Below are 22,381 nucleotides of genomic sequence, written 5' to 3'. Positions count from 1 at the left end.
ACTTCGGCCCCCTCAACATTATGTGAGGAGTATGATTAGACCACGCCAAAGCAGCGGGAATCTATATTTCAGAGTCGCAGCAGTCGGTTTGACCAGGGGCCTTGCGCATCCTAATCGCAGCGCTGCAAATGATAATCAGTCTCCACTTCCCGACGGCCATCAATTACCTTAAATTTTCGTCCGCGGAGATGATTCATCCGCACCCACGATGACTCTTCTTGTTCCTTTTATTCCCGTCTTGACATCCTCCGTGTAGACAGGTACAATAGAGACCACATTCACAATGTCTCGACAACTTCTACACCGCGGACTCGCCGAAACAGGTCTTCTCGCCCTCGGCAGATCCCACCCCGACATCAAATTACTATGCCTCCAGCGCTTCGTGCGCATGTTCGCCTACGGCGCAACGACCCTGCAGTTGGTAGCCTACTTTGAACTCCTCGGCTTCTCGGCGACGCGAATCGGTCTGTTCATGGCGTTTACTCTCGTCGGAGACGTCTGCATCAGTCTGGTCCTCACTACCATCGCCGATGGCGTGGGGCGGAAGGCGGTGCTGGCTGCGGGCGCGGTTTTGATGGCTGTCAGCGGTGTTGTTTTCGCGATGTGCAGCGGGTTTTGGGTGTTGTTGGGTGCTGCTGTGGTTGGAGTTATTAGTCCAAGGTACGACTACAAATATGCTCCCTCCAGAATGAAGGACTTGTGAGGCTGATTGTGAGCAGCGGTGCCGAGATTGGACCTTTCCGTGCCGTGGAAGAGAGTATTGTCGCGCATCTTACTACCGCTAAAGATAGAAGTGACGTCTATGCCTGGTACAGTCTCATGGGCGCAGCCGGCACTGCATTTGGTGCGATGACGAGCGGTTGGACGGCGCACTACTTGACGACGAGTGCCGGCTGGGGACTTGAGCATGCGTACCGCGTAGTCTTTTACGGGTATGCGGTGCTTGGTGTGTTCAAGTTCTTCCTCGCGTTGCTTCTGAGCCGTGATATCGAGGCAGAGCGGGATGAAGCTGGGGTGTCTGAGGAGGAGACTGTCCCGATTCTGGGCGAACGGCCGGCTGAGAGGGAGGTAGAGGTCAAGACTTGGCGATCGAAGCTTGTTCCGAGGATTGAGAGGGAGAGTATGCCTGTGGTTGCTACCTTGTGTTTCTTTTTTGCGCTTGACTCTTTCGCCTCGAGCTTGACTACCCAGTAAGTCCCCCGTAACTCCTTTACCAAGCCTTGACGCTGATTTGTTCTAGATCCTGGATCGCCTTCTTCTTCCGGTGGAAGTTCAACATAGACGACGGAACTCTAGGGTCTCTGTTCTTCACCACCAGCCTCCTGGCGGCTGCCACTACTCTGGTGGCATCCTCGATAGCCAAACGAATTGGCAACCTAAATGTACGTAACATGTTCCTACGGATCTTTGAAAGCGCAAGATCCATCAAACTGACTATGTCTATGATGACACAGGCAATGGTCTTCACCCACCTCCCCTCGACAATCTTCACAGCCCTCATTCCCCTCCCGCAAGACGCCACTACGGCCATCGTCTTCCTGATTTTCCGCGCCCTGACGCATTCCATGGACGTCGCGCCGAGGGCCGCGTTCCTCGCAGGTGTGGTCTTGCCCAAGGAACGGACTACTGTGTTGGGCTTGATCAACGTTTTGAAAACGTGCACTTCGAGTGTAGGTCCTGTGGGCGTTGGAATCTTGGTGGACAAGAATCTCTTCTGGGTTGCTTTTGTGGGCGCGGGATGTCTCAAGGTTGTTTACGACCTTGGTATGTTGGTTTCTTTCCGCAAGCATGAGCGAGAGCTACGGGATGGAGCGGCTGGGACTGATTAGAGACAAGTTACAGCTGGTTCATATGCGGCGCACGTACAGACCCATCGCATCGTAGAGGGTGAGGTCGTTCAACTGAAGTAAAGTTGACATCGGATAGGATTGAGCAAAGTGAGGATCGTTTTAACTGGTCATATGTATTCAAGCTATCAGCTAATGCCTCCATCCTTATCCATGCCTCTATAAATTGCTGCAGAATCTTCAAGTCCACGGACTACACATGCCAGCCATGACCCTATTGGACAGCTTAGCTGTCGCAAGAGCCGAAAGAGCTGGCGATCCAGTTCTTGCAGCAAGCATCGAACTGGGCAGCGGTCTCCTTTCTGTTGGGGCAGTAAAAGGCAGCGTTGTGGAAAGGTCCAGTGACGACGTCGTCTGAAGTCATGTGTTAGTATTCGCATACTGCACAGAAAGGTAGCCAGAGAATAAGGAAGGAAGAAAACACTTACTACCGCAGCAGTGGGCGGTAGATCCCTGGGAGCCCTGGTCCTTGTTGTCTTGGTTCTTGAACTATAGTTTCGACAGTCAGCTCTGCAAGTTCCTCAACGCAACGGGCTTGTATGCTCAAAGTTGCGGGAGTGGTTGCCACGTACGAGACACACGCAGGTGCGAGCATCGACCAAGCTGCTGGAGATGAGCAGCATGGCAATGGTAGAGATGATGGAGGTCTTCATTTTGAGTCTGGGTAGGTGGGTTGGAATGGTAACTCGATGTTGTAATGAGTTGATGAGATTGCGTTTGTCTGCTACTAATATTTTCTGTTTACTCATTCGCGAAGAATACCAAGCTCTATATAGGACTTGCCAACTCGCAGAACTTCCAAAGTTCTGAAATCGTAGGAATCCTTCTCGAAGCCAACTGTCGAACCTACAATACGAGAGTCCTGTAAAAGTCAATTAGATGCCAATATATTACCCCGGAGTAAGCGGAAGACAACAGTTATCACTAACAAAGCTTATGCTTGGACTTTTTGCAGTTGACGTTAGGTGTTTTCCATGCCCCATGTATCCACATAGTCTGCCCCCGAGTCATACAGAATTCCCTACAGTGCCACTATATCGTTGACAACTCACTCAGGGGATTAGGCGGTGTCGTAAAATCTGCCCTTCGAAACATCACTCAACCTAGGGAAAAAGCTAGTTTAGATTATCTTTGAAAGCTTGGCCGGCACGAAGAACAGCGCTCATCACGCAGCGAATACGTCGGTTCCGCTCTCTGATAGTGTCCGTCGAAGGTCCGTACATTGATGTACAATACCGGTCAAACTCGGACCTTTCGCCTCATGACCGTGCCAAGTTCCTTCCGAGTTGCCAAAAATTGCTCGTCTTCCCCGGAGTCAGCACAGCTAGGGGCCTTTGCTGCCTCTTCAACGATGAGCCGTCTTGTTTTCAGTACCTGTCCTTTATGGTTTTGCGCTTGCGGTAGCACCGCAAGTTAAGTCAATGGCGTCCTGGAGTCTATACAAAGTCCGGAGAACGGTTTCCGAGAGTGCATCTCCATGATACCCGTGGGGCAAGGGGAAGATCTATCCGTATTCATTTTCGCCGTAGAAGCCGAAGCCATGAACCCTGAAAGTCCAACTGGTGTGAGATGTTCGATGTCTAGTGCCAAAGAGCACTTGGAAAGAATCAAGCAAGCTCAGACAACTGGCGAAATTCAGACAGATACCTGCTCCGGACTACGGAATCCGGGAAAAGTGCCCGTGAGGAAGCCGGTCACTAGCGGGCCGCTTCTTGGCGCACCGAGTACCGGTCAAGAGCGAGGTATAGAATGCCGAAACCCGTAAGCTATTCTGAATCAAATTATCGAACACTCGCCAAACTTGTGGAAGGGAACGAGAAACCCCGAAGTTCATCTTTCCATCTGAATGGAAAATGCATCGCCCTCCCGGCGTTCGGACCGGCCCCACACGGCCGGCAGGCCCGATATGATCACTCGCACCTTCTTGAATCTCGCCCAGGAAGTTGCGAAGCTCTGATCAGTTCCTTGTCTCTCCTGAGTTTTTCGAAAGACCCCGAGATTCAAATTTACCGGCTAAAGACAACTTAACTTCTCCCCCCTTATTCTCTCTCCACAACTCCTGAACTCAAAATTGTCGCCCACTTTCGTAACTCTTGTCGATCCATTGGCCTTTTGATCGCGACTTAGACTTCCAAACTTCAGCTGGGAGACGGTGCGCCTGACTGATGATAGACCGGGCTTTTGTGAAAAACACAAAGCTGATAGTAACTTTGCAATCCGGACCGTATTACGTACATTCCTTTGGTCATGATCCAGCGACAGGCACGATTCGGATGACAACAAGGACACATGTAACAGCGGATAGCGGCCATCAAAGGACAAAAACCCCAGGGTCCTCGAAGCGATGCTGATTTAATGCGCCAAAAAGCGAAATATTCTGCAATCGTGGTAACTTCGCAGCACCCTTTGCGAACCCAGTATGGGCATCACCGTGATCGTGGCGGTTCTTCGCAATATGCCTCAGATCGTCTTCACAACGTCCAGTATACTCACATGGTCATCAGGTTCGTGCTACACCTTGCCTGTCACTTCAAGGCCTGAGTGTATGCATTCAATCGTCGAAAGGCATTGCCGGCCGGGGACGGCTTGCAGCGTATAATTAAAAATCGATCGCATATGGCATTGACAAGAATTTCCGACAACGCCTGCTCTTGACTTTAGGACGTTCGAGCCAACAGGGTCGCTTGCCGAGGACAAGAGGCATCTGGCAGGTGCCAAATTCACGAAGCGTCATGCTAGAGCTTTGGACGAAAAGGCTTGCGCGACTCGATCTCGTATCGCGATACCACGTATCGGAGAACCTGCCTCAGCAGTCGCCGAGTGCGGTGCGGCTGCGATGGCTTGAGAGCGATAGCATACACGCTATGGATTTCAGAAACGGACTGAATCCAGAATTACCTTTCACGGAAAGCAGAGCGACGTTTCGTTTCCAGGTTCCATGCTGTTTAGAGATGAGATGGAGAAGGCCTCGAGGGGAGAGAGGCTGTGCTTCGTTGGCAAGGATTACCCGCCATGCATGACTCCTCAGATCTGTGGAGAGACAACTCAAATGCTTTTTGACTAATAGTGGACGAGTAGGGTTTGTCGAAAACACCGATTGGTGTTGTGCAACATTTCGCTGACCAAGACACACAAGAACATTATCATCGACTTGTCTTCCCTTTGTCGGCCCGAGGCTGCGTGGAATCCGGATGGGTTCAGGTCCCGGCACACGATAAAAGATTTTCAAGGCGGCGGTCCGAATCTCTTTCTGTCTGAGCTTCGACGGCGCGTGGACTTTGATCGAGGTTCATCTGGTCTGAGACTCGTCCGAGCCAGAAAACAACCACCGGACAATGGACACTGGCGGCTGGGACTTGGGCTGCTGGCCCCTGGGAAAGACAGCAAGAGTCAGGGCCCCCTTGTAACGAACCCCACGGAAGCGAAGAAGAGTGTTGCGCTTGGCAAAACTTCAGACCGAGCCTCACCAGGGCACCAGGGGCCACCATCGACTGGACAGCGCCGCAGCGGGCTATTTCTATAGATGGTGGAAGCTAAGGACAGTCCGGTGAGCGGCCCCGCACGAAGCGGTCCATGTTCAAATGTTGTGGCACTTCGCGATGCCCCTGGAAACCAGACTACTGCACGGGACGGCGTCGAGTGCCGGTGCAAGGGGGGGCCCACGCATAGGGTTGGGGAGCTGTCTGATCTGCGCAGGGCCCATTGGCTTTGAGTGGCTGTTACCAAGGACCAAAAAGATGCATGCTGCATTCGGGGACGCAGTGCTGTTGCAGCTCGCAGCTCCGTTGCACCAACAACACGGTCACACGGGTTCGGTTTGGACTTTTGGTGAGACCGGTGCCCCTCTAGGAAGAAGCCAAGAGATATCTGCATCGGACGTCTGGCTCAAAACTACGGGCCTCTCCCGAAGATGCTCTCGGGGCCGGAGTTCTGGATTTCTTTCTCCTGCTTTTTCTTCTTTTCGACATCTCACAACGCCAGACATACGTCGAAGGCCACGATCGATTCATCACCACCTCGCTGGCCGTTGTCTCTGTTTCTTCGCCGAAGGGGTTTCTGCCCTTTTCGTCGTTTTCGTGTTCTCTCAAACCTTGTCCGGACTCGCCCTGGCCCGGCACCCATTATCATCATCATCATCTCGTCCCATCCCGTACATGATTGATCGCCGATTTGGCTGAAAACGGTCGTCCAATCGTCCACCTCTCCAATATTGCCTTCAGCCCAGGTTTAAGAAAAGATCAAAGTACAAACTCAACAGCACACCGTCCCGTCTGCGACGTGAACTCTCAACACATCCGCGTCTACTTGTACCTCCCGACCTCTCACGACTCTTACTCGCCCACCTTAACTACCTCCCGCCCTCACATTCAGAGTACCACTCATCCCACCCGGCGTCATCTCATGCCACGTTCCAGAATCCCGAGGTTTATCTTATTTTGATAATCGCTCTACACTGCGACTCTTCTTATTACCCGAACCTGTCCTATCACTTCTTTACTTCCCGTCTGAGACATCCGCCGCGGTGGTCACTAGTACCATTTCTCTATTCTTCGTTCCTGGCTTTTTGCGCCTTTACCCCCGTTTAATCTCATTTGGTGGCCCCATCGTCACATAACAGAAAACGTCACTGGCATGCTGGGCAATCTCCAAACGGAAAACTAGTCGAAACAGAGGAAAGGAGGAAAAGAAACGGAAGAAAAAAATCCTAACGGGACTCGTCACCGCCGAGAAAGGATCATGCTGAAGGGCGTCTGCGCAAACTCTCAATCCTCTTCACCTCTTTTCGCCCGCCTTTGATCTCTGAACCATCGTGTTATTGTTGTTCAACCAACTCGAGATCTCTGGTGGTGCAGTGGGCAAAACACACCCATAATAGCCACCATCACCACCAACACAATGGAGCGCCCCCACCGTCCTCCGCCGCTCACGATCCCCCGCCGCCCCGAAGCCGGACCCGAGTCCGGAGACCTCGCCGTCCCAACGCACAACAGGCGCGACAGTTCAAGCGATGGCTCCTTCGCGCCCAAATCGCCAATGACGTAGCGCACGTCGCCGCCGCCTCGATACTCTTATGGATCATGTCGTGGTTCCTCTACAACGTCTCGTTTCCTTTGACATATCCCACAGGGTTCGTCACCATATCCCCTCCCATCTACTATCCCCTCAATATTAAATACATACTGACCGTGATCAACAGTCCCGCCGCCGTCGCCTTAATCGCGATCCTCTCCACGGACATCCTCCTCGACGCCCGCTCAATAGTCCACGCCCACGACCCTTGGCCAGGCTGGACCCTCCTCATCCGCCTCGTTCTCGGCGCCTCCCTCATCGCAATCTTCTGGGTCTATATCTCCCTCGGCGACGTCTTTGCGCGCGGTTTCACGTACTGGGGTATGTCCGACACCTACGGCCGCGTGCTGGCGTACATGTTCCTCTGGGGCATTGGGCTCTGGGACTTGCTTTTTGTGGTGCTATGTCGGCATTGGTTGGGTAAGGAGGTCAAGAGGTACGGAACGAAGGCGAGAAGTGTATTTGGGAACGAGAACGGGAGGAGGAGGAGGGGGATTCGGGGAGGATGTCACCTGGTGGGAGCGCCATGAGGCTTGGGAGTGCGGGTGGAGAGGGGCCGGGGGCGGATTGACGTTGTTGATATTGAGGCTGCAAGACCTGTTGAGGAGGGCGGCGGCGGTGGTGTTGGTGGGGAGACGGTTGGGTTACCTGTAAGGATGGGTGTGAGGAGGGTCAAGAACAGCGTGAGCGCGAGCGTCAACTCCATCGCGAGTGGGACAGGGCCAGGGAATGGGATGGGAAACGAGGATTCATCGCCGCCTCCGCCTGCATTTATGAGGCCTGCATGACGGTTATTGGGAATACGAGGCTGGGAAGCAAGATACCTGGCATAGCATAGTTACAGTCAAAAAAAAAAAACAAGAACCTACATTAGTTAATGATAATCAATATCAAATACCAACTATTACTTATTTCGGGCATTTAAAATGTGACGTGGCATATGAGACGACGTGTCCGTCTGATGGCGACTTCGGTTCGTCTTGCCGACTACTTACCTAGGTACCTTACATTCGTCTGATTTCTTCCCGGTGAGCATTAATGATAGACGGGCGCATGTCAGACGTCGTCTATTGCAGCACGTCATTCCATTTATATGCATTGGCGTGGAGGATTATTATGTGAACTGGGTCGTGAGGGTATATCAGCGTACAGTGAGTCTTAGTACGTCAAAACTTCGACGTTCAAAGAAGGGTGCATCACATGCTTTCAAATTTCCTTGTTCAGAAGCACGATGGGATGAAAGAAGAGGTTCCTAGTAAACTGCAGTCAGGCTGCGGGTATCAATTCTACAATGACTTCTTCTATCTCGACTTTTGTAATAACCCTACACCTATTGACTGTTCCCTGCCTAGACCTCTGCGATTATTTCGGGTCCTTTTACAGGTGCCATGGCTTCATGTGAGCCATCTCTTTACATGTAGAGTACGCCTCTTCATCTACGATTGTGCCGGCCTGTCTGCTTCGCTTCGTCAAGGTCTCTGGGGTAGAATCCTTGGTCATGGTATCAGCCTTGACCGTCGTATTAGTCTTGGGCGTGGTAGACGCAGACGACGAGCCTGCAATTGTATCGGACTCGCCCGTCAAGTCCACCATTTGCACAGCACGCGCATCACCATCCCCAAGAGCCACCGCCGCCTAAGCAGCACTGTAAGGCACATCTGCCAACTTCTTGCGCAGAAACCCCAAAGCCTTGTCCCGCTGTTCCTTGTCGAAGCTTTCATACTGAGTGTTGCCGGGCTCCTATCCCGCAAGGGGCTCCATAATCTGCTTCCCGTACTTGTCGACCATGAAGTGGCTGAACGCCTCTTCGTCGTTGTCGTCGTACAACATTGGGTCATCCCTCTCGGACTTCAGACGCTGGTAGAGGCCATGTCCGGCTTTGGGCCAGGATTCGGGAAGTGCATCCTCCGAATCTTCTGCGTCTGCTTCTGCTTGATCGGCTGCGCCAGTGGGCGCCGTCTTAAGGATCTTGCGGACGCCGCCTGTTTTGGACCGCTGCTTTGAGGGCTTGGAAGCCGGACGGTGGTCTTGCTGGCGGCGGGACTGTGATTCTCGGTGTCGCTGTGCTGCGTTAGTCCTTTTGCTTTGGGATGGGGTAGGTGAGGGTGGAAGACATACAACTTTAGGTTCAGCCCAATCTGGCGAGCCGAAGAGAGGCAGCTCGGGGTGCTTCTTAGAGACAGAGGCGAGGACGTCTACGAGAAGGCCCGGCTGGATTTGTTCGCTGAATAGGAGGAGATTGAGGAGATGGCTCCTCTTAAGATTCGAGAAGTACTCTCGTCTCTGAAAGCGCGTCAGTATGGATCCAACGTTCTTGCTTGTTTCTTTGACACTCACCTCACTGCCACTGGCACTGCCTCCATCAAACCCAATGAGGCTCGGCTTAGGAAACTCTGGCAGCGTAGCAAGCTTCTTCTCGCGCTTCCTTTCCACATCGTTGTGATGCTTCCTCCACTCCGACTGCTCTTGCTTCGCCTCGCGGTACTTTGCAAGTTCGCGCTGATACTTGGCCTGCTGCTTGTCCTCCTCTTTACAGGTGACGCACTTGAATTTGGAGGAACCGCCGTTGAGGGCGTCTGCCGAGATCTCTGGGTCATGGCAAAGCTGGTGCCAGGCCTCACCGCAGCCGCAGGGGACGATGGGGTTGCCGTCTGTGGCGGAGATGCGGTTGCACTTGACGCACATTGGGTTTCCACTGCCGTCATCCTTGGTGCGCTTCCTCTTCACCGGCGGTCTAGGCACGGGACGCCTAAGGATTGCGGGGTCCTGGTAGGCGGGGATGTTTGCGGATTTTCGGGAAGACTCATCTTCCGCTACCGCGCGCTTCCTCTTTGCTCCAGAGGATGGTAGTAAGTCGGGTGGGCCGGCTTTGGGTTCTGCGTACGGGAGATAAACAGTCATAGGCAGGTGTGAGTAGTCCACAGGTGTATCTTCGACTTCCTCTGGGGCGACCTCAGGAGTTGGAGGAGGAGGAGGAGTTGCGACGAGATGGAGCGGTGGTGATGCTGGGGTGGTGCCTCTGTGACGATTCATGATGAATCGCGAAGTCGCAAGAGAGAACTGTGGCCGGTACGACTGCTGTTCAATAGCTGACGCGGGAGTTGATACACGAGTCGGTGTCTGTACATCGTGGCGATGCTCAATTGGCGCAGGCTCAATTGCTATTTGCGCGATGGGCGCAGGCAGCTGCTGGTGAGCTTCGACTTCGACGGGAGCTGTTTGCGCATCTTCTGGCCGTGTTTCAACGGTCGTCGTGGGTACGACTTCCATTTCGACTGTGGTATTGATTTCGCCGAACGGGAACTCATCCGCAGCTTCGGTTTCGATTGCCATAAGGTCTGAAGCCAATGGGTCTGACATGTTGAGATTGAAAGATGCGGCTTGTGCCGCAGTACAGGCGTGTAAGCTGTGGATGGCTTGTGAGAGCTATCGAATGCTGGTGAAGCTAGCAGACCAAGAAGGTGATACAAAAGGATGAGATATCCCAGCTTCTGGATGCAGAAGCTCGAATTGAAGAGACTAGCCCATCAATTGATGAAGAGCAACCGTTTGACGTAATGGGTATCTTTTCGAAGAATGAAGAAATTAATGACGGCTTGTTGTGTACGCAGGAAGTCAATCGCAGAAATGCCATCAAACACGCGACCACTGTGAGTCGCGGGCGTCACGTGCGTTATTCACCGAGGTCACCGAAAAGACCCGTATCCCCACTGCGTGCCTGCCCACCTTGGATTCCCTCGGTCAGCCAGGGCCAACCAAGGTGAGGCAGGAAAGAAGGAGACAAGAGGCGCAACACTCACAATACATGGCGGCACTCTTAAATCACGTTGGATTGTTTTTTTCTCGCTATCTGATGAAATTTGCTACATTATTTTCTCAATTATGATTTGCAGAAGACCTTGGGATGGGTTAAGTTTGCTGTGCAAATTTCGTGTCGTACAAGGTAAGGTACGTTTTAGTCTCATGTTAATCCCCCGGCTGGACAGAGGCCAAGAGGCCAGGGCCGTTACGCCTGGACGATTTAAATTTCCCTACGATGTTCACACGGTCTTGGGGGGACTTAATATCGCAGTGAAAAGGACGTCCCGCATGAAGACGTGTCTCTATCTACATACTAGTAGGCATCTCGATCTACCTCAGCCAACCACATCATTACCCTTCAACGATCGCCTGCACGTTTTCGATACACCCAAGACCTTTGGACAGGTTGAGTCTGCGGTACAGCCGTGCAGCAAAAGATAATCAGAAGTGAAGGTTCCCATTGGAGGGGCACTTGCTGTGAAATTGTCCACACCTAGAGGGTAAACGCTCCGGCCTTACCGCATAATGATACAGGTTGACCAATTGAATATTCCCCTCCGGTATTCACAACGACTTCGGGGGAGTTAAAATCGCAGTGAAAATGAACTCATTGCTTTTTGCATCGCGATTCTTGTCCTCAGGACCTCTTCAACCAACAACACCCTCCCCCTTCAAAGCCCGAATCCTCTCCTCGGAAAACCCAAGATGCCCCCCCAAAACCTCATCAGTATGCTGCCCCAACGTCGGCGGCACACTCCTCACACTCGGCTCGCTCTCAGAATACTTGACCGGCGTATTCACCATCCGAATCGGCCCGCACTCCTCGTGCTCCATCTCGACAACCATGTTCCTCGCTTTCGTATGCTCGTGCTCCAGCGTGCCCTGCACGTCATTCACCGCCGCGTACGGCATCCCCTTGCCCTCGAACACGCGTAACCACTCCGCCGTTGTCTTGGTGACGGTGACTTGCTCGATGAGCCCCTCGAGCTCGACGCGGTTAGCGACGCGGTTGGCGTTTGTGGCGTATTTTGCGTCGTGCTGCCATTCTGGTTTGTTTAGGCCCTGGCAGAGGATGCCGTAGAGGCGGTCGTTACCGCCGCCGAAGAGAATGTCGCCGTCTTTTGTCTTGAAGGATTTATACGGCACGATGGAGGCTTGTGAAATGTTAGCATTTTATAACAGAAACCATGAGAAGAGAGAGTGAAACTTACGGTGCGCGGTACCCCACCGCCCAGAGTCCTTCTTCCCGCTAATCAAACAACTACTCGCAATATTCGCCAACGTCGCCGTCTGGCAATCACTCAGCGCCACATCAATATGCTGCCCCCTCCCCGTCCGTCCCCTCGCAAGCAGCGCCGCCATGATGCTGTTACTCGTATACAACCCCGTCGTGAGATCCGTCACCGCGACGCCTACCTTGACAGGTTCCCCGTCGCGGCTGCCGGTGATGTGCATCAGCCCGAACTCGGCCTCGACCATGACGTCGTAGCCCGCGCGGTCCGAGTAGGGCCCCGTTTGGCCGTAGCCCGTGATGGAGGCGTAGATGAGGCCCGGGTTGATGGCGCGGAGGGTGTCGTAGTCCATTTTATACTTTTTGAGGGTGCCGGGGAGGTAGTTCTCTACGAGGATGTCGCATTGCGAGACGAGTTTGTGGAGGATCTCTGTGCCGGATGGGTGTTGGAAGTTGAGGCCTAGTGATTTCTTGTTGCGGTTCACCTTGTGTGGCTAGGTTAGCTTGGCTCAGACCTGTGAATTGAAAGGAGACTCACTGCGAGGAAGTAGGCTGATTCGCCGGGTCCTTCTTTAGATGAGCCGGCTTTGTATGTCGCGTAGGGCGGGCCCCATGCTCGGGTGTCGTCACCGCGGACGGGATGTTCGACTTTGATCACCTCGGCGCTTCAATGGCGTCAGTACGAGTTGCTTAGCATGAGATGGAGGTGAATGAGTTCAACTGACCCCAAATCTCCCAGAATTTGTGTACAGTATGGCTACATCGGTCAATGTTAGCATCGAACTTCTCAAAATGTTGACAATTGATGCTTACTCCAGCCAAAACTCTCGTCATGTCCAGCACGCGATACCCCTCAAGCGGTAGCTTGTTGCTCGGAACTGACGAGTACTGGCGCCACGCCCTTGGTAGCCGGGAGGACTGCGGACATGATCGTGCAGCTCTCGAGGCTATCCGGGACGAAATTCTAAGCGATGAAGAAGCCATTGTCTCGATCTTTAAGCAAAATCATACAAGAAATGAGGAAACGCTTTTGCGGAGAAGTTGTTGATCCAGTTCAAGACCGGCATCATCGACGTTCACGACTTGGTTCCCCAGCTCCGACCCCGGTCTAGCTCCGGTCCGTTGGCGGGGATGCCGTCGGGTAGGCCTCGGCATTATCCTGGTCGCTTTGGTTGTAGCTTAGGTAATTGGGCACAGACCTTCACGGACTGCCTTCATCGGCTCTGAAACTCGGTCGCATTGTCCTGCCTGCAAGTTGACGTACCTAGATCTCATCAAACCAAAGCAAGCATTTCATTCGTACCAAGCTTCTATCCTGCTGTTTCTATTCTTACATGTGATATGCATCATCCGTGTGAGCTCTCGGCGGGATATTGAGCAGCACTGACGCCGAACGCCTCCCGAAATGCGATCAAAAGAGGATAAGAAGTCCTGCGACGAAGATGACCAAACATATTTCAACTTAGATCTATTATCCCAGTATCTCTCTCTTCGAGACTTGTACAGCATTTAGCTGCTGTTACATGTGCCTCCTGTTGTCTTGAAAAGTCACAAACGACGTTGACCAGGAACTTCGAGAGTCTGCCGGCGTCGAGTTCGTGGGCCTTCAGGCGACCCAGCCGGAGAAGAAGGCGAGCCTGGTCGCCGCCGCGATGGCGATCGTGAATAAACAGGCTCTGAGTTGTTTCTTGGCCTAGCTCTGCTCGGTGGCGGAGGCGATAATGGTGATTCCTGTGATATGGGTGATACTGGTCGTGGCGTCGCGGGTCCGCCTTCGCTTCCTGAATAGTGTCCTGGGGAGACTGGCTCCTGTGGTTCATGTTCTCGGTATGTGCTGTACTGCTCAGCCGTGTCCTTCAAGGCGGAACTTCTGAACCGTTCCCCTGGAACTTCGGGCCACTGTCTCTCCCTGTAGTCGGGAGCCCCAAACGGATCTTCCGTAGTGCTGCCGAACCATTTGCCGACTTTGACCAGCCCGGCAGAGACCTTTCGTCTATGTCCCAGACCTTGCTTGGTCGCCTGAGTCCCGCGTGTAGATGTGCTCGTGAGGGGCGGGAAGCCATGCTCAATATGGTCTGCATGCCCATCTTCACTTTCTCGGAAAGACTCAGAGTCTACCTCTCGAGCCCGATCGTAGATCAATCGACAGTGTTCGCAGCCACAGATGCTAAGCGGGTCTTTCGGGGCCTCATTTATACCGTCTAGTAGGTAGATGAGGAATGATCCTACGATTGCTAGCCCTGTTGCAACAATGGTGCCCCACTGGCCTAAAAGAAAACTGGTCAGCAACAGGGACATCCCGTCAGCCAGCAAAACTCACCGACGCTTCCAAATGGCTCAGTGTGATAGTCCATCTGGGGGCTCCAGAGATTGATCTCGCCGAGGATGAGGATGGCCAACGCAGCGCCGCCAAAGACGAAGATCTCGATCAGATTTAGGAATCCGCTAAAGGTTCTGTGGAGGTCCTTCGACTCCTCGGACTCGTTTCCCTTTTCCTTCTGCGGCCCGTTCTGCTTCTTGATCCAATCGGTGATGACGATCTTGTTTCTCATAGAGATGAGCGAGATGATGGCTGGAACGCAGCATGCCACCGCGAGAAACATGGCGTTTCCAAAGCGAAGCTCGTTTGGTCTCGGCACCACGAATATCTCACTGGCAGCCTTTTGCCTCAAGCGTGAGAATGGACCGTCCGTCTGGGAGCAAGTTATACCGCATAATGGACTGTCTCCGTACGGGAACTTTCTCGGGTCCGACGATATTGGATTGCCGTTGTTGTCTTGGTAGCAGGGAATAGAATTGGATCGGTAGAACTCGACAGCCAAACTAACAAGACCTGTATGTGTTGGTCAGCCTTCAAGCAAACACGTGTCTTAGATGTGTAGCTTCTTACCTGCTAGCAATAGACTCGTCCACACAAAGACGGTATTGCGTCCCTTTTCGTGGAAGTACGTCTCGGACTTCTTGACCGTCAACGGAACTGCGAGAATGCCAATGGAGCAGAATTGAAGAGCCCCGTAGATATCCATATCGGCAGCGTCTAGGTGATAGGTGTCAGCTAGAGGCCAGAGACTGTTTTGCTTCAAACTAACCATTTACGTGGAGTGCAGCAAGGACGATTCCGTGCACCGCAGCCACAGCCGGTAGGATCAACGCCGCTGCTATGCAGACATCTCTGATCCATTTCTCTCCACGAGCTAGCACGCATACTGCCAGAAGAATGTAATATCTAGATCCCCTTGTGTTAGTTATGGTTATCTTTATCTTGGAACATCGTCTGTTGGAAGACAATTGAAAGCTGCAGATAGGCAACGCTTTTGCCCTTTGGCTGCGTCCGTGGAATTGACCCATCGCTCTCCTCGTTCTGTCTCCAACCTCGAGCCAGCGCAGGGTTAGATTGCTACAAAATGTGAGGCAGAAGGGCCGATACAGCATAGCAGCGATGAGGTCTTTTCCGGACTCGTCCCCGGTTTTGTCCACCGCTTGGTAGGTTATATGTAATCCGGTTCCATTGCATTAGAAAGTGGAGAAAGAGAAGCATCGCTCACAGGATTCGCTGGCCAAATCCATATTGCCCTGATACTGGCCATCCGCAGAAAACCTCTATGCAATCCGGAGACGATCCACAAGACGCGGTGAGCTGATCTGTGGCCCGCTGGCTGATGATGGCACGCAATAGAGTTGCAGGTGAAAGCGGTGGCATCGCGCGTGTTCCATCAATCTTCCCGAGAGGTTGATACAGCTTAGTCCGACCATCTAATGTGGGAACGCTCGGTAAAATAAGCTTTCGTTTGTTTCCTCCTCGGTAGCAACGGTGGAAGTTGTAAATAGTGATTCGACGAAAACGGCTTTCGGCTGCCTCTCTAATCGGTAGTTGGACAAGACATGGAGGTCGTCTCCCGCCCCTCCATCCAAAGAATTTCACCTTCCCTTCCGATTGCCCGAGTATCCGTCCAATGCTGGCATTGATTACCTCACTTCACGGCAAGACTGGGAGTGGAAGGTGCTCGTGTGCTCGCTTGCTCTTCCGGTGCGGCTCAGCGAGTAGAGCAGAGCAACGGCGCAAGGGGCAAAAGCTTGGGTTCAGATGGCAAGCATTCCAGAGCACCTGCGGTGGTGGCGCAGCCAAAGGATTCGGGTGCCCATCTTACCGTCTTCATCATGCTATCGAGTCGTAGGTGAAAGAAGGCAGGTGCTGTGGTGCTTTAGGTGAGCATCGCTGAGAATCTGACGCTGCAAAATGCCGACCAGCGAATCGATAACGCCAAGCCCCATAAGAATGGGAACACAGCAGATGTGAGAGCTTCGGGGGACGCATTGTCAACTGTTTCTGGCCAGTAGAGGTTGCAGTGCCCTGTCGGCTCTGACATTGACGAGAAACAGTATTCAATCAGAGGAACGCTGACTTGCTGATGCTTGCTGATGGCATTGGAACCGTGCAGGACACTATGCCGGTTGAGGCACTAGGGCCAAATTCAACTCGCCAGTCGGGCGTTGATGTCACCCCGCCAGCTCGCCCCGCCTCAGGTCTTAGTGCCTTTTCCTTCTCAAGTCCCCTCGTTCCCCGGACCTCACATGGCCGGACGATCTCGCTGACGTGGGTGGATGATGCTAGCTCGGGCAGCCTGGTTGTTGGTTCTAGGTCTCTGCGGTCGACTCTGTTCTAGTATGTCTCGTACTTGATGCGCTGAGCATCCTCCGCTATGGTTGAATCAGTCAGTTTCGCACGGGACATAATCAAGATGACGGTGGAAAAGAAGAAGCAAAGCTCGGTAGACGGGAGATGAAGATGGAAGTGCAGGGAGGTTGTAGATGCGTACTGTACCTCTTGATCATCAGGCTTCCAGTAATCTTCCTTGCAATATTAGCTCAGGAGCAAGGTGGCAGTGTTAGGTTGGCTCCAAACTGGAACTTGGAAGACTTGAAGGAACGTCAATCACCCGGACCGATCGTCCCCCGCAAATGAAGCGGCGCCGTCAAATAGAGAAGGAGATGACCGATGTGAATCACCCGCGCCTTCTTCGTTGGCAAGCCGCGTAAAATACGTACATGGTCCCCACTCAATCGCACAATTCCCATAATCTCAATCCGGCGGTTCTTGCCTCCTGCACCACGCTGTTCAGAGACTTCGTGAGAAGTACTCCGTACATGGATCTTGCGAATTTTCCAAACCTCCCCCTCGTCGACGATTGATTTCTGGGCCCCATGAGGGCTCGAAATCTCGACACACACTCTAATCAATTACGATGGCCATCGATACACGGACGGATCAGATCAGAGAATGGAGGTCAATTGTGACATTGATTGCCTTCTTCCTCGCGAGTAAGTTGTGGTACTTTCGTTGAAATTAGAAGGCTTCACTTACATCGCACATGTGTCGCAAATGGTGGATTTATTAACTCATTGGTGCACAGACATCGTCGTACTATTTCCCTTCCACATCCCAGTCTACATTCCTGCGCGACTGTGGGATGCGGTGTTGAAGGTGCTTCGCAAACTGCGGGTGATACCGCGCGAGGAATACACTCACGATGACTTCAAGGAAGGTGACCTTGGGGCTATGTCCCCGCGGCGCAAGCGCTTCGTGCGCTTCGACTTCCCGATGAACTCAATCACTGCGCCATTGATTGCCGACCTGTTTCTGCTGGCCATCTTGGCAATTGGCAGAGAGGAAGTGTACGACGGGACCATTGGCCAAAACGGCATCCATCCTCTCGATATCATGGTTTTCTTTCTGACGCTGGCGTACATTGCCATTTCGATTGACGCCTCGGGACTCATTCGGTACTTGGCACTCAAAGTGCTTCAATGGGGAGGCAAGGTCGGCTACCGGTTATTCTTCTACCTCTACGCCTTCTTCTTTTGCCTGGGCACCTTCATCGGCAACGACCCCATCATCCTGTCCGGCACGGCCTTCCTCGCCTACATGACCCGGATCTCGAACAACATCAAGTACCCAAGAGCGTGGATCTTCACACAGTTCTCGATAGCCAATATTGCCTCAGCCATTCTCGTCTCGTCTAACCCGACGAACCTCGTGCTTGCAGGTGCCTTCGACATCAAGTTCGTCGAGTACACGGCCAACATGGTTGTGCCAGTCGTCGTCACGGCAATCGTCTTGTTCCCGTTCCTCCTCTACATCATCTTTGCAGATAAGAAGCTCATCCCCGAGTCCATTGAGATGTTTCAACCGCCAGAGGAGGCCATGCAATCGAAACCCGTCAACCCCAACATCCCGAACCCCAGAGGAGCCGCAAGCAATGCCGATCAAGCGCCCGAGAGCAGTCCGCAAGCCCAGTTGCTCTCAGCCATTGAGATTTTGAACCCCTGGCTTGACAAGGGAGGAGCTGCCTTTGGCGCTGTTGTCATGTCGGTGACCCTAATTACGGTCCTGGCTCTCAATGCTGCAAACGTGAAACCGAAGGATGACCAGCACCTGCAAGTTTTTTGGGTCACTTTACCAGCTGCTTTTATCATGCTATGCTGGGATCTGGCATTCGGCTGGTCCCACAGAGAAGAGACTCGCCGGATAGCACAACAGGGGCGAGAGGGACAGGATGAGGAACTTCACAGAGTAGAAGGGAGCATCAGGGAGAAGGAGAATACGGGCATATTGGGCCAAAAAGACACAGGCTTGGCCCAAGACACGACAGACGTGCCGCCACTATCACCTGCAACCAAACCGGAAATCCACATCCAAGATACCGATCTTCTGGAAGATAAGGAACGCTATGGGGCTGCAAATGAGGAGGTTTCGCCAGTTAGCAACGATTCGAGCACGAATGCGTCGGAGCGGAACGCTACTAATACCGAATTAATGATCACTCCAGCAATCCCGGCACAAGTGAACAGCGATAGTGTGACTGGCAGTGCAGGCCCGCAGCTCATATCTTCACAGTCTACAGCTGTGGATAGGACAGAGAAGGCCGATGTCAGCAGAACGCCGAGCGAGGGTTCTACGGAAAGTAGGAGAAGAACTCTGACAGCTGTGGCCCACGGGCCTGGCGAAGCACAAACGCTGCCAGATGGAGTCACGGATGTTGAAAAGGCAGTCGCTGGGAGACAATCCCGCCGAAGCTTGAGTTTTCGCTCCAAGAAGCAACCGGCGACGCTGGTATCGCGCTTCAAGGACGGGTATCGTTGGTCACAAGAGACGTTCCCCACAGTGATGGCGGTACTATCTCATCTACCCTTCGCCCTCGTCCCTTTCGCCTTTGCCATGTTCGTCCTCGTACAAGCTCTCGTCACCAAGGGCTGGGTACCAGTGTTTGCGTACGGATGGGATCACTGGGTTGAGAAGACGGGAACGATTGGTGCCATTGGTGGCATGGGGTTCCTCTCGGTCATCCTCTGCAACGTGAGTATTCACCCCTCCAGATCTGATTCGGCTATGACGTAACATAAAGGCTGACTATTATGATCCTTCTTTATGTAGTTTGCGGGGACGAATATCGGCACCACCATTCTACTGTCCCGAGTGATCCAGGCGTGGCAGCAGATCCACCGAGAAAACGGTGTACCCATCAGTGAGCGCACATTCTGGGCGACGGTCTACAGCATGGCTCTCGGCGTCAACTACGGAGCCTTCAGTACCGCCTTCAGCGCATCGTTGGCCGGTCTGCTATGGAGAGATATCTTGGAGAGGAAGCACATCTTCGTCAGCAGGAGGGACTTTGCAAGGGAGAATATACCGATCATCGCCATTGCCATGACGGTCGGCTGCACGGTTCTGGTTGGGGAGATTTACATCACTCGATCGGACGATGCGTATCCGTTATGAGCATGGCACCAATCAAGCTGATGGCTGGGAAATTTTCATGAGTTGACGGCCAGCGTATAGATGACTTCAGAACTTTTAGAAAGCCAAAAGATACCCCATTTTGAATAGTGATGCCTGCTTCTGAGTGACTTATGTCTAGTTGAGGCTAAGGAGACGGGAATTTGTCAACGTCATTTGAAGCTGAGCGATACTCATTGAAGGGAAGGGTGAGAGCACGCCAGAGTAAGGAATAACCCCAGACCTGACGACCTCACTCGGCACCACACTCCGCCACAAGCACGACATCACAAACGGGATCAATTGACTTGTGACTAAAGAACAAGCAGAAGAAAAAAGCCACACATGTAGCGGGCATCGTGCAGCCGTCCCGTCTCGACTGCGGCATGGAGAGCGGGAGGGCTGTGTAGGAGGGGTATGCAGACTGTCACTGAATGCATTTCCGCAGGCAGCGAAGTACGAACATTGGATTGTTGCGGATGGCGTGCAGCAGGGCTGTGGCTGTGTTGATGAACATCAACCTAGGGAGAGGGGGGCTCTGCTGCGCGATGCAACGCGGGCTTCGTCTTTTGTTTTGCCATGCACTCTGCATTCTGCGCATATTCTATGGGGGTTTCAAGCAGAGACCAGGTATCGCTTCTGTTGGTAGGACTACAGAAGGTTTCTCACTCTGCCTTGATATGGCGTTCAGGAGGTTTGCCCGTTGGACCCCGCGGTAGAGGTAAAGGACCTTTGGTAGGCATCTTCAACCGGGGTCTCATTCACCAAGACCAACTTAGTTTTGTCGGATTCGGTCACAAGTGGGAGTGCAGTCAGAGTTATGAACTTATGATCAAATGATCGCAAGTCGCGGTTCAGCGCTTATCGCTCACTGAGTCCTTGTCCGAAGTAAGGTAAGGTAACATTGAGCAGAGTCGTGAAAATAGCACAGCCGCGCTGCTGTGCCGTCACCAGGTTCTCACTCACCGGCGATCCACAGAAAGTAGACTCGCGATAATGGGGTTACCGTTTACCGCGATCATGATCCATTTCCGGACGTCAGCGGAGGGTTGTGTGCATGTGTCTCAGTCATGATCTTTGAGGTTCAGCCCCCAGACACCACAACACCCACACCAATGAGATTGCCCCGCTGCCGAGGGTCGGGATCGTTGTAATCTGTAGGTAAGCTGAGGCAGCAGAATACAACAGCTACAACCCTACCGACGACAACGGCTGCGGGGGTTTCTCGTGGTTGTGATTGATGGAGCATGGGGGGAGGGGACGGCACGGGAGGAATGGGAGGATGCCTGGTGAGGGGCAGATGGGCAGAGGGGTTCGTCGGTTCGATGGGGAACGGAAGATCAGCGCCTGTCAGCGCGGGAGGGGACGGGGTTGCTTACTGCATGAGCTGGTCCGAGGAGCTCAGGGCTTTTAATCCGGTCTTGGATGTGAACTTGTGTAAGTCGGATGCACCTCTCCAGCGCGGACGGGCGGGCACATCCGGATCATGGTCTTGGATCTTGTTTCTGAATGAAGGCTGAGAGAATGTACTTTGAATCTGCTATTACTTCAGGTTGTTTGCCGTCTCGAGGAGATCTCAGGTTCGGAAGTGAAAGACGGGATGGACTCTCAGAGTTTAACCCTGCTTTCGCGGATCCCCCATGGCCCAAGCACCCGGGCGAATTGAGTTGAGGGACGAAGAGTTGAGACGCTGGAAGCATGCAGTCTTCTGCCCGAAAAATTGAAAAAATGTTTCACCCCATTGATGCGGGCAGGTCGTTGATGGTAGACCGTGCTTTTGCTTCAGTCTGCCATGCAGCGCAATACCTACCTACTCTGCTGAAGAGTCTTTTCCTCCCAAGTTCTCGCCAGTCGGAATGGTTGATGGCTCGGGTTTTGGCATGCTCATTGACCTTGACTTGGAATTCCCGAAAAGAACTTGAGAAAGATGCAGGGGATGTTTGAGAATCGGGCGTTGTCTCTTCTCCCCCACCATCCACAGCCGGCCTGGATTTGAATCCTTCGCGGGATATACGGCATGAACCGAGGCTGTTGAAGGCTCTTTTGTGAATCGAACCTCCGAAAATAATCTTGACGAAAAGCAACGCGAGATGAGTCTGTGTACTGCTCTTTTACCCTGTGTCGGATTGCAGCGCAGCAGATACAGTATTACACTGTCTGCCTGAGAAAACCGTTGTAATTATTGATGAGAAGTATACCATATTCCAGTGAAGCTCAGTCCGCTCGCAAATAAGCCAAGTATCGTCAAATTAGCCCGAAGAGCATCCCATCTCGCAGAATCCTCCATCCCATTCTTCTTCCGTGGGGTCCAAGTGTTTCCATCCGGACTTCGTAGGTAAGGCAGAGGGGGGCATCCGCGGTGCTTACAACGTCCGGATTCATCACGCTCGAACGGGGTTTGCAGTTACAGCAACTAACATTCTCACCAGTCTCGCATGCAGGAACATACATCAACTCTCTTCTTTGTTTCTTCTATCATTGACTTCCGGGACGCGGTCTTCTCCCCTTGATTTAACCAATGCAAGTATAATTCTTACCATCGGGTCCCTTTCTACTCACCGAGGGCTATCCCGGAGAGATCCTGCAGGCTCGCTGTCGATGCATTCGCCGTTTTGAAACGGCCGCGCTGCAGCGCAGGAGGTGCGTGGGAGTGATCAA

At 52.9% G+C, this 22,381-nt stretch overlaps 6 protein-coding genes across 6 annotated transcripts; 3 read left to right on the top strand and 3 right to left on the bottom strand.

Annotated features, from left to right (window-relative positions):
• Positions 1–283: 283 nt before the first annotated feature.
• N0V96_002728 (uncharacterized protein) lies at positions 284–1,829 on the top strand (the record flags this gene model as incomplete). The annotated part of the gene is made up of 3 exons (XM_065756609.1): positions 284–603; positions 720–1,131; positions 1,455–1,829. The coding sequence occupies 3 exons, from the start codon at positions 284–286 to the stop codon at positions 1,827–1,829; spliced, it is 1,107 nt and encodes a 368-aa protein (XP_065614978.1).
• Positions 1,830–2,073: 244 nt separating this feature from the next.
• On the bottom strand, positions 2,074–2,500 carry N0V96_002727 (uncharacterized protein; the record flags this gene model as incomplete). Its single annotated transcript, XM_053187226.1, has 3 exons — positions 2,074–2,201; positions 2,276–2,336; positions 2,420–2,500. The coding sequence occupies 3 exons, from the start codon at positions 2,498–2,500 to the stop codon at positions 2,074–2,076; spliced, it is 270 nt and encodes an 89-aa protein (XP_053054730.1).
• Positions 2,501–6,743: 4,243 nt separating this feature from the next.
• On the top strand, positions 6,744–7,447 carry N0V96_002726 (uncharacterized protein; the record flags this gene model as incomplete). Its single annotated transcript, XM_065756608.1, has 2 exons — positions 6,744–6,886; positions 7,045–7,447. The coding sequence occupies 2 exons, from the start codon at positions 6,744–6,746 to the stop codon at positions 7,445–7,447; spliced, it is 546 nt and encodes a 181-aa protein (XP_065614977.1).
• A 1,210-nt stretch (positions 7,448–8,657) lies between these two features.
• N0V96_002725 (uncharacterized protein) lies at positions 8,658–10,277 on the bottom strand (the record flags this gene model as incomplete). Its single annotated transcript, XM_065756607.1, has 2 exons — positions 8,658–8,978; positions 9,036–10,277. 2 exons carry the CDS (start codon positions 10,275–10,277, stop codon positions 8,658–8,660), a joined length of 1,563 nt encoding a protein of 520 aa, XP_065614976.1.
• A 1,089-nt stretch (positions 10,278–11,366) lies between these two features.
• On the bottom strand, positions 11,367–15,041 carry N0V96_002724 (uncharacterized protein; the record flags this gene model as incomplete). The annotated part of the gene is made up of 8 exons (XM_065756606.1): positions 11,367–11,872; positions 11,930–12,434; positions 12,488–12,614; positions 12,675–12,706; positions 12,763–12,867; positions 13,506–13,783; positions 14,270–14,782; positions 14,840–15,041. The coding sequence occupies 8 exons, from the start codon at positions 15,039–15,041 to the stop codon at positions 11,367–11,369; spliced, it is 2,268 nt and encodes a 755-aa protein (XP_065614975.1).
• A 2,151-nt stretch (positions 15,042–17,192) lies between these two features.
• Positions 17,193–19,726, top strand: N0V96_002723 (uncharacterized protein; the record flags this gene model as incomplete). Its single annotated transcript, XM_053187231.2, has 3 exons — positions 17,193–17,268; positions 17,361–19,303; positions 19,382–19,726. The coding sequence occupies 3 exons, from the start codon at positions 17,193–17,195 to the stop codon at positions 19,724–19,726; spliced, it is 2,364 nt and encodes a 787-aa protein (XP_053054735.2).
• Positions 19,727–22,381: the final 2,655 nt, after the last annotated feature.

The sequence above is a fragment of the Colletotrichum fioriniae genome (assembly GCF_027942845.1).
Source record: "Colletotrichum fioriniae strain IMI 355084 chromosome Unknown scaffold_2, whole genome shotgun sequence".
NCBI lineage: Eukaryota > Fungi > Ascomycota > Sordariomycetes > Glomerellales > Glomerellaceae > Colletotrichum > Colletotrichum fioriniae.
The sequence above is the reverse complement of the archived record's forward strand: the minus strand, read 5'-3'. Positions and strand labels throughout refer to the sequence as shown.